This window comes from Pangasianodon hypophthalmus, chromosome 26, assembly GCF_027358585.1.
Source record: "Pangasianodon hypophthalmus isolate fPanHyp1 chromosome 26, fPanHyp1.pri, whole genome shotgun sequence".
Lineage (NCBI taxonomy): Eukaryota > Metazoa > Chordata > Actinopteri > Siluriformes > Pangasiidae > Pangasianodon > Pangasianodon hypophthalmus.
In genome coordinates this window covers 17,263,516-17,275,209 of record NC_069735.1, presented here as the reverse complement: position 1 = coordinate 17,275,209, position 11,694 = coordinate 17,263,516, and the positions used below count along the sequence as shown (strand labels likewise).

At 41.1% G+C, this 11,694-nt stretch overlaps 1 protein-coding gene across 1 annotated transcript; it reads right to left on the bottom strand.

Annotated features, from left to right (window-relative positions):
• Positions 1-4,294: 4,294 nt before the first annotated feature.
• On the bottom strand, positions 4,295-10,863 carry LOC128317497 (B-cell receptor CD22-like). The gene is made up of 7 exons (XM_053229676.1): positions 10,821-10,863; positions 9,812-10,156; positions 7,746-7,994; positions 7,358-7,615; positions 7,005-7,267; positions 4,436-4,653; positions 4,295-4,343 (listed from the first exon to the last, which is right to left on the bottom strand). The coding sequence occupies exons 1-7, from the start codon at positions 10,861-10,863 to the stop codon at positions 4,295-4,297; spliced, it is 1,425 nt and encodes a 474-aa protein (XP_053085651.1).
• Between the last annotated feature and the right edge of the window lie 831 nt (positions 10,864-11,694).

Here is an 11,694-nt window from a genome sequence, read left to right as displayed (position 1 = left end):
TGCTCATCGCTGGTGGAGTTTGTGACTGTTAGATGCAGACCTTTATATTTACCACAGGAATTCACTATCATCCTCATAATTGGTGTATACATTCCCCCCAGTGCTAACGCTAATGCTAAGGAGGCGCTCTGTGAACTGTATGGGGCTATTAGCGAGCTGCAGAACTCAAACCCTGACGGACTGTTTATTGTTGCCGGAGATTTCAACTATTCAAATCTCAAGTCAGTGCTCCCTAAATTCCATCCGCATGTGGACTTTGCAACAAGAGGGAAGAACGTGCTGGACCTTGTTTACACAAACATCCAGGCGCATACTGGGCGGAGCCCCGCCCCCACCTCGGCTACTCAGACCACATCTCTGTTATGCTAATCCCAGCATACAGACCGCTAGTCAGACGAACCCAACCGATTCTGAAGCAGGTGAAAACCTGGCCAGCAGGAGCCATCTCTGCTCTTCAGGACTGTTTTGAACACACTGACTGGCACATGTTCAGGGAAGCGGCAACTGACGGCGACTTCACCGACTTGGAAGAATACACGACATCAGTGACCTGCTATATCAGCAAGTGCATTGATGACGTCACTGTCTCCAAGACCATCACCTCACGCTCCAACCAGAAGCCATGGATGACTGCAGAGGTGCGCGCGCTACTGAGGACCCGGGACTCTGCTTTCAGAGCAGGCGACAAGGTGGCCCTAAGAACAGCGAGGGCCAAACTGTCCCGGGCCATCAAAGAAGCAAAGCGCGCACACGCTCAGAGAATCCACAACCACTTCAAAACCAGCAGAGACACACGGCGCATGTGGCAGGGCATCCAGAACATCACAAATTACAGGACACCACCATCTGCCTGTGACAGTGATGCCTCCCTCCCAGATGCGCTGAACGACTTCTACGCCCGGTTCGAGGCACAGAACGGCGTGACGGCGAGGAAGACCACCCCTTCTCCCAATGGCCAGGTGCTGTGTCTAACCACGGCCGACGTGAGAAAGACAGATCTACACAGAGTCAACCCACGAAAGGCTGCTGGACCAGACAACATTCCTGGCAGGGTGCTCAGGGGATGTGCAGACCAGTTGGCAGATGTTTTCACGGACATCTTCAACACCTCCCTGTGCAGCACCGTTGTTCCGACGTGCTTCAAGGCCACCACCATCGTCCCCGTGCCAAAGAAGTCTTCAGTGTCCTGCCTCAATGACTACCGTCCCGTTGCACTTACACCCATCATCATGAAGTGCTTCGAGAGGCTCGTCATGAGGCACATCAAGACCCTGCTGCCTCCCTCACTGGACCCCCTGCAATTCACTTACCGCCCCAACCGCTCAACAGATGACGCCATCACCACCGCCCTCCATCTGGCCCTCACCCACCTGGACAATAAAGACACTTATGTTAGAATGCTGTTCATAGACATTAGTTCAGCATTCAATACAATCATTCCTCAGCACCTGATTGGAAAGCTGAACCTGCTGGGCCTGAACACCTCCCTCTGTAACTGGATCCTGGACTTCCTGACCGGGAGACCTCAGTCAGTCCGGATCGGGAACAGCATCTCCAACACCACCACACTGAGCACTGGAGCCCCACAGGGCTGTGTGCTCAGTCCATTGCTGTTCACTCTGCTGACTCACGACTGTGTAGCAATGCACGGCTCAAATCACATCATCAAGTTCGCCAATGACATGACCGTGGTGGGTCTCATCAGCAAGAACGACGAGTCAGCATACAGAGATTAGGTGCAGCGGCTAACGGACTGGTGCAGAGCCAACAACCTGTCCCTGAATGTGGACAAAACTAAAGAGATGGTTGTTGACTTCAGAAGAGCACAGAGTGACCACTCTCCGCTGAACATCGGCGGCTCCTCCATGGAGATCGTCAAGAGCACCAAGTTTCTTGGTGTTCACCTGGCGGAGAACCTCACCTGGTCGCTCAACACCAGCTCCATAACAAAGAAAGCCCAGCAGCGCCTGTACTTTCTGCGAAGGCTGAGGAAAGCGCATCTCCCTCCCTCCATCCTCACCATGTTCTACAGAGGGACTATCGAGAGCATCCTGAGCAGCTGCATCACTGCCTGGTTCGGGAATTGCACTGTCTCAGATCGCAAGACCATGGAGCGGATAGTGAGGACAGCTGAGAAGATCATCGGGGTCTCTCTTCTCTCCTTCTCGGACATTTACACCTCCCGCTGCATCCGCAAAGCCACCAGCATTGTGGACGACCCCACACACCCCTCACACACACTCTTCACCCTCCTGCCGTCTGGTAAACGGTATCGAAGCATTCGGGCCCTCACAACCAGACTGTGCAATAGTTTCTTCCCTCATGCCATCAGACTCCTCAACACCTAGAACTGGACTGAAGGAAGGAACACACACACACATACATATACACACATACACACAACTGAACATCTTCCATGCACATGTTTTACACATGTTTTGCACATGTTTTATGCTGCTGCTGCTACTATTATGTTTACACATAATACATTATGTTTACATTACTTCAGTTATTTATATCAAACTCTGTATTATTTGCACTATTGTCACTTGGTCAATTTCAAACAGAACTGCGTACTGGTTGGTGTTGTAGTTACTGTACTGTCTTGTTCTGTCTTGTGCGTCCGCACGTTTGCACTTGTGCACTTTATGTTCAATTTATGTAGTCCCCGTAGTTCTGTGTCGTTCTGTGTTGTCTTATGTAGCACCTTGGTCCTGGAGAAACGTTGTTTCGTTTCACTATGTACTTGTATATGGCTGAAATGACAATAAACTCCACTTGACTTAAATGCGTGTAAAGCAGTTCTTTCCACATGACTGAGTGAAATAAACTGAACAGCTCCTCCTTCAGGCCAAAGGAGTCACAGCAGGAGATGGTCATAGAGAGAAACTCATTAACCCAGTGTTAATTATGGCTTTACAGGACTGTGACACTGATACACACCGGCATGATTAAGTAAAAAAAAAAAAAAAAAAAAGATGGTCATTTGTCATACACACTTCAATAAATGACCTCATTTAAAGACACACTGCATCTCAATGCACCAGGGTATACATGATAAACACTATATATTTATATATTTGACTGAATCTTGTAAGACATATTGAGGATGAGCATTCCTTTTTATTACGCTGAGTTACAAATAAAGGAAAAAATAAACCAACAAAACAAAATAATGCTAAAGTAACAGATATACACCAAACAAAGTAATAAACAGTAATAAAATACACTTAGGTTTAGGGGTAAATATTTAAAATATTCCAGCATACTCTATATGATAAACATAAAAAGATAAACTATAAAAATACAGTATAACCATATATTTATACATTATAAATCAACACAACAATTATCATATAGCATGTTATAGATAAGGGATTTCACCCCTGAACCTAGAGAAATGATGAACACCCCCTTAACATGAAATTTCAACTCGTTAACTTGGGGTAGTCTTCTCAAGTACCCGTTCCTTCCCCTTTTATGGAGTTACAGCACAACAACACGGCCGCTCGTTCTGTGAACAGTGTAAAGTTGGTCTTCTCTACTTTTAAATGAGTTTAAAGCAGTACTGGCTTTAGATCAGTTAATATATAGACAGTATAGTTTTGAGAAGGTAATCATCAACATTACAGTAATCACTAATGTACTCTAGCTTATTGCTAAGCTACTCACTGTTGTCTGCTGTAATTGCTGTGATGCAATTTTAGTCCAAAATGTTGCATGAATGTTTATAGGGAACAGAACCAATAGTGCGGTTAAAGTAGCTGTTTATGAGCTTCTGCTCTGACAGAACAAACAAAAGACAAGCTTTTATGGAGATGTCCATGTTTTTTTTTTTTCTCCACTTTGCGAATTGCAAATTAGCTATCGATAAATGAAAAACAAATACGTTTTTAGATTTCCAGTATGTACAGGCAGAAGTTTTATCAAAGTCTGGTGATGTTGATCATAATAAGCTGAATTTAACCAGGTGCTATATTTTCATTGGGCCTAACTGGATTTTGAGTTAGGATCCGCAAGTGAGTCACATTTACATTTACATTTATCTCATGGGTCTGAGGCTTTAAATATTCAAAATGTGAACGTTAGCTAACAGTTTAGTCCAGATATTTTTTTTAGTTATCCAATGTTCTCCAGTTACACTTGGTTGCACATGATATACACATCAAGACATCAGAAGGTATCAAAAAAAATAAAAAATAAAAAAGCTCATGTGGCATCTGGAGAGTTTCTAGAAGCTTTCCACTGACCAGGTGGGAGCTGTGGTGAGGTTGAATAAACGGGTGAATGTTGATTAATTCACCCTGCTGTAGATCACAGTGGGATCCTCAGCATTGGAAGGCCTGCAGAAAGAGAATAAATGATCAGAGTAAGATCCAGCAGAAGATCATTTCCAGCTCTGTTGGAGTGGAGGAAACAGACCGGCTCCTCTCACCTGTAGTCAGCACCAGTGCGAGTAAATCTAATACTAGCGTACTGAACCTCCTTGTCTTCAGAGCCTGAAGCTTTCACAGCAGAACTCTCAGCGCTCCCGGGGTCACCGGCACTCCGGCGTACAACTCTGGCATACAGGACTTCATCCTGATTGGCCGAGGCTGAATCAGGTACAGTGTTGATTGGATTTGTCATTGCTACATTGGCATAAAGATTATCCTGAGGTGGGAGAACATGGCATCATAGAGACAGAGGAGTGAAAATGGTGAACATCTACATCACAGTATCATAGAATTCTGGATTGTGATTGGTCAGAAGGTGTTGATTAATTTACTATAACAACAGCACTGACAGTAGGGCAGCTGCGAATCACAGGTTTATAGTAATGCACTCATTCGTTATCCGTTATCGTTTCTATAGTAACGGCTCATTCACAGGGGTGTGTACAGTGGATGGTCCACATAAACAGATTAAAAAATGGGTATAAGCATTGATATGGTTAAGTTTTCTGTAAGGAGATGTAATGTATTTAACATTTATGGAAGGAGTCTCCAGTGTCTTTGTAGCAGTCAGAGGTAAAGCTGTAACTTTAAGTTTTTTTGACATCTTCAGGACAGAGGAGTTTACGCTTTGCAGTTTCTCAGCGGTATCTGAGGGAATGACTGTTTATAGCTGTGATAACATAAATGTGAACAGGAACTGATTTGTTTCACGGATGTACCACAACATTAAATGTAACTATAAACAGATAAAACTATGAAGTGTGGTACTGAAATAAATAAACAAGTAGAACTGGGGATGCCTCTGTCACATAAAGCAGGTGCAGGTGAGTTGAGACGGACGCAAATGCAGTAAAGGTTTTATTAAAGAGAGGCAGGCAGCCAAATCCAAAACGACAGACAGAATCAGCATCAATAAATATGCGTGGGTCAGACAATCAGCAAACAGAGACCGCTGGGCAAAGGCAGAACACGAAAACTGGATCAGGCTGCAAAACACTGAAACAAGACAGGAACCAACACCCGAACATGTGCTGTCGCGGTCCGAGCTGCATAATGCGCTGACACTCAGCGTGGGGGTAAACCTGACTGCCACCACCACCAGCAAGTCCAGTCCTTCTTGTCACTAATTTGTGTTTCTGATATATCTATAAAATATAATTCAAACATTATGGAAGCTATCAGTGAAAACATATTTCTGACATTTGACTTTGATGTGACCTTGACCCTGTTTGGATCAATTCCAAAATGTAATCTATTCATCTGCTGCTTGTAATGATAATGCCAAATATGTCCTACAAACACTCAACACTTGTTCTTGAGATTTTTCGCTTAGAAGAATCTCAGATGTATGCACAGAAGGACCTAGTTGCGGTGGCAAAAAAATCCCTGGCAAATCGCTGTTGTATAAGAGGAATAAAACACTTTGGCACATGCTATTATAGGAAATTAATCACAGTTGGGGTGGTAACAGTAACTCACCACTCCGTTGTTGGTTATTTTGCTATAATAGAAACACGCTGAAGTTTTTAAATGACAGTATAAACACACTTCTGAACAATTATCTGTACATTTATGTACCTGTTTTGAACTTTGGTCTGCTGTTGAACCATTTCTTTTCTTTTTCCTGTTGAAAAAAAACAACAACAAAATATTTTATTGTATATATATTATATATATTATATTGAATGAAATATAATAAATCCATTAGTCCTGTTACAGTAAACACTAAACATACACATGGCCAAAAGTATGTCCACCCCGACCATCACCCCCATATGTGGTTCTTCCTTATACTCTAACCACAAAGTTGGAAGAACACAATTGTATAGAATGTCTCTGTATGCTGTAGCATTACAATTTCCCTTCACTGGAACTAAAAGGCCCAAACCTGTTCCAGCATGACAATGCTCCTGTGCACAAAGCGAGCTCCATGGAGACATGGTGTGTGAAGGCTGGAGTGGAAGATCTCAAGTGTCCTGCACAGAGCCCTGACCTCAACCCCACTGAACACCTTTGGGATGAACTGGAATACTGACTGCACCCCAGACCTGCTCAGCAACATGACTGCCTGACCTCACTAATGCTCTTGTAGCTGAATGAACACAAATCCCCACAGCCACGCTCCAAAATCTAGTGGAAAGACTTCCTAGAAGAGTGGAGCTCATTATAACAGCAAATGGGAATAAATGTGGAATGAGATGTTCAACAAACACATATGGGTGTATTGGTCAGGGGTGCACATACTTTTGACCATGTAGTGTACATAAAACTTGGTCAATTAAAAACAGGAGTGTTTACTAGAAAAATATTCAAACATGCAGAGCTGTACAACAGAAAATAATGTAAAAATTCTGACTATGACCTCAGTCCAATTTTTATATTAAGGTGAAAAAATTCTTGTAATTTCTTACCTTATAAACAAGAAGGTGACAATCAGACAAACACACACAAACACAACAGCCCCAACACCTGCGTACACACCTAAGCTCTGAAACCCTGTGTGGACGATGATGTGATAATGAATCAGTGTTAAATATTTATCAGTGTGATTCTGAGTTATAGATTTACATCATCGTACTCACCGTTTAAAGTGACGGACACTGCAGCTGATTTCAAAGATCCGTGTTTATTCTGAGCCTCGCAGTAGTACTGTCCACTCTGTAGAGCTCTGTAACTCTGTCCAGATCCTATAGGTGACGATTCATTCCCCTTAAACCAGGTGTAGTTCTCCACAGGTGGGTTAGCATCACTGCTGCAGGTCAGAGTCACTGAACTGCCCTCCACTATCTCACCAGAGGAGCTGATGGACACTGAGACGTTCTTTGGAGGATCTAAAATGGGTAGGAATGTGAGACTTTAAAGCAAATCTATGATAGTTTGATCTCTTATTCGCTGTGAGGAGATCTTCAGCTTTAACTTACACAGAACATTCAGAGTTACACCGATGGAGTCCTGATGTCCGACTTCATTACTGCACTTGCACTTGTACTCTCCACTGTCCTCAGTGCTGATGTTGGAGATGATGTAGGTCTTTCCTTTTCCTACTGACGTCTTCTCCTTAAACCAGGTGTAGTTCTCCACAGGTGGGTTAGCATCACTGCTGCAGGTCAGAGTCACTGAACTGCCCTCCACTGTCTCACCAGAGGAGCTGATGGACACTGAGACATTCTTTGGAGGATCTGGAGAGTTCCATCAGAAGAGTGAGGAAATCAGTTCATGATCATAATCAATGTTTTTCTTGATTTCTTTACTTTCATTAAATATGATGTTCACTTACAGTATATATAAGAAAAGATAAATAAAGCTCACATCTGACACTGAGAGTTTGAGCAGGAGAGGGGAGATGTTCATATCCTCTTACAGCACAGCTATAACTGCCTGCATCCTCACTGCTGACCCGCTGCAGGTGGACTTCATTGCTCTTGGTGGTCTCTGTGGTTAAACCACGGCTGTTTTTGTACCAGATGAATGTGGGATCAGTCAGACTGCAGGTGGTTTTACAGGTCAGAACGGCTGATTGTCCCTCTGTCACTTCTGCAGGAGCGATCACCTGAAGATCTTAAACAATGAGAGAAACATTAAATCAGGAAAGCTGTCCTGAAGCAAGGAAAGCGTCTAATTTAAAACTCTGCTCTCTCATAGTCTTTTCCAATTTAATGGTACTCATTTCAGTATTATTTTCAGTGTTTATAATCTTCTTAACTCTGGAGGCTAGTCACTTTTTGTCAAATTAATGATCAGATCAATCAGAGAAAACACTTTGTACTTTGACAAAAAATATTGACATAAGCAGTGTGAATGTTTCAGAGACTCTCATTAATCAGGTATAAAACTCTCAAACCTTTTTCAGTATGAACATAATAATGACATTCATAAGTTTCTGGTACAAAACTCTGACACTTCTGTGTGTAAAGAGAGATTATCACCTGAGTGACATACAGTGGCCCTAAAAATACTTGAACACTGAAGCCACACAAACATATGAATTTCACTACATTAGAAATCAACATTTCAAACCAAATGGCATTTATTTTAAAGAAGGATACCACAAGCACACTTTTTAAGCAAAACATTTCCCACAAAAACAGTTATTTTTAAAAATATAAAATAATAAATATACTATTCAAAATTAGACAAAAAATTATTTGGACACTTAATATGACGAATTTGTACAGTTAATATGATGAACTACACCACGTGTTACTCTGCTAGCTACATACATCCACTATAAATTAGCTTGAGAGCAGTTAAAGTTCAAAGATGAAGGACTTGTGAGTGAAAACAGACGACATACAGACAGACCCTGAAAGCCCACTAGCAGCCTGAACAGGATAATTGTGAGTAAAATCAAGAAAAACAGATGAGAAACAGCAGCAAGGATTGCTTCGGACATCAATGATACAGATACAATGTGCACAAACTATTCAAAACAGGATCAACGAGCACGGCTACAGAGGGAGAGTAGTGCAGCGGAAACCATTCATCAGCCTCAAGAATAAGAAAGCAAGGGTGAAATGTGCAAAAGAACATGCACAAAAAGAAAGCAGCTTCTGGCCATCTGTCTTATTTTCAGATGAATCCTAATGGAACTTGGATGGATCTGATGTTGGAGTGTTTGTGTGGAGAAAGTCAGGATAAGAACTCCAAACACAGCACAAAGGGTATTATAAAGCACAGAGGAGGCTGGGGCTGTTTTTCCTACAGTGGTGTTGCTGAGCTTGGGTTCACTGATGGCATCATGAACTCAGAAGTGGACTGAGGTATTCTGGATGGAAACTTGCAGAAATCAGCAAAGAAATTATTCATGAGACAGAAATGGATTTTTCAGCAGGATAATGATCCAAAGCACCAGCCGCTTTTTGAAAGAACACTTCCCAGATCACTGACCTAAACTCTATAAAGCATCCATGGTTGCAGTGGAGAAGAAATTAACAGATTGTCAATGTCAGTGGATGAACTGAAAGATTTGTTGGTTGAAACCTAAAGAAAATTCCACCAAAAGTTACAGAAACAGGCTGATTTCAGTCCCAGGCATTGTCAAGAAGTTCAGCAAAACAAAAGATGACAGACTAAACACTGGAACTGTGATCTTTAATGAAGGAACTATTGAGTGTCTACATACTTTTCCTCTAAATATTATTTTTATACTTTTAGCGTAATATATTTTTGGGAAGTGTTTTGCTTGAAAAGTTTGCTTGTGGCGTCTCTCTTTAAAATTAATGATATTATGTTTGACAGGTTGCTTTCTAATGCAATGAAGATTATAATTGTGAAATTAATTTAAAAAAAAAAGGTTGTCAAATTGTAAGTGCGGCTTAAGTGTCAAAATACTTTTTAGGACCACTGTATGTAGAAAATGAAATGATTTTATTTACCTGTAACAGTGAGTGTAACTCCGGGTACACCCACCCATCGTTCTTTTTGATCATTTGTTATGACTCTGACGCAGTACATGTGTTCATCTGTTTTCTTCACATCACTCAGTCTGAGGGAGAAGTGTTTCTGTTCATCTCCTAAATACTCCACTCTGTCTGAGTAACCTGGTTCATTACGCAGATCAGTCGGCTCTATACCTGGAACTGGGTTTATTAACCAAAACCTGTTCTCCACTGTAAGATGTGTTGGGTGTGTGTAAGTGCCGTTCATAAACACTGTAGATCCTCTTATAGCACAGAGATTTAGTTGGCTGTATTTCACACTCCGTTCATTCCCAAGAGCTCCTGAAACATGATACATGAAAGAGGTGATTAGAGGTCATTATCCTGAGCCCCATAAAACACTGAGTTAGCTTACAGCTTCACTTCTGAACTCCGGGTTGGAGAAATAAAAACAGTTCTTTACCACTGGAAGAAAACCGTGTGCAGAATTTGGACATAGCGGTGTGTTCTAAATTCAGAACTCGTAATGTGGAATTAACATTTAACAGCATCCACTACTATTCAGTCATCACTTACGTTTGTTTTTCTTTAAATCCAGCGTCACTGATAGACAAATTGTAACAAGAATATTTCACCTGGACTTCAGGTTTTGTGGGCAGGAGATGATGTTATTGTTTATTCCATTTTATATCTTACTAAGAGTTGAGTTAAGCACACACACATATCAGTATTCAGACCTCAGATTTAACTGCAGACTTAAACACTATTCACATGTGAGAGTTATGCACGGGGGCGGAGTTTTTCAAAAACAGAGGTGTGTCTTAGTTAAACGTGATTCTGACTTTGAACTTACGCCCATTTTTCTCACGTAATATCAGCTCAAGGGAGGAGCAGTGTTATATTTATAATATTACAGTTATAACAAGTATCAAAATATACTGGTGGTTAAAGTTGTATTTATTGTCTCTGGGGTGTGTACTTGTGATGATGTTAATGTGTGACTCACCTGAGATCATGAACAGAAAGATCAGATAAAGTGGAGAAGCCATTTTGAGGGACAACATTGCTGGAGAGCTTCTATAGAAAAAAAAAGGAAAACCTATAAAATTTGCTTATAATAAGTCACAACAACAACATACAACCTACTAAGCTGTTAATCCTCCTTTTCTTTGGAGAAATAATTAAGTAATGACATACAATTATCACAGCATCCATCAGAAGTCTTTCATTAGCTGAGGGATTATTTATTTTAATACCACAGTGCAGTTGAATTCTGGTTTTCTGACATCATCAGGACAGAGAAGTTTATGCTTTACATTACACAGAACATTAAATATAACAATAAACAGGTAAAAAGTATGATGTTTATGACAAATATTCACAAGCCACAAAAGAAAACCTGTACATGAATTCACTGTTACCAAATCTCCTCAGAGAAGCTCACACATGCTTAAAACATTGCTTACTTGTCATGCACTAATCTGCATAGTCTTAGAATTGTCATTATTTGCATATCGGAATTTGATACTTCAAGGAGGAATTTTCTGGAAAGATGTCTAAAGTAGAATAGTACACAAAAATCACACATATTTTACAAACCAGGATGCTTTAAAACAAAAAGATGCAGTGCTATCAGTTAAGATAAAGAATCGGGTAAATATAGAATAATTATGTAGATTTATTTCTTGTGCATGAAGCTAAGTAAATATTTCGAGTTTACATAGTGCATGCACTCGTGGGACAAACAGCAGTGATGATTGATTCGTGGTCTCGCTGGTTCATAAGTTTCAATATTGTCACCAATAAACTCAATTAAACAGCAGAAGATTTCATCAGAAACTAAGAATGGAAAGAGCAGGTATATAGAAGACAAACTGAAC

Excerpts from the sequence above, each read along its gene's own strand:
- LOC128317497 (XM_053229676.1), bottom strand. The coding sequence starts at position 10,863 with ATGGCTTCTCCACTTTATCTGATCTTTCTGTTCATGATCTCAG. Across the intron at positions 4,654-7,004 it reads TAAACGGTGAGTACGATGAT|GATAATCTTTATGCCAATGT; the intron begins GTAAATCTATAA and ends CTCCCACCTCAG. Across the intron at positions 4,344-4,435 it reads CGCACTGGTGCTGACTACAG|GCCTTCCAATGCTGAGGATC; the intron begins GTGAGAGGAGCC and ends CTCTTTCTGCAG.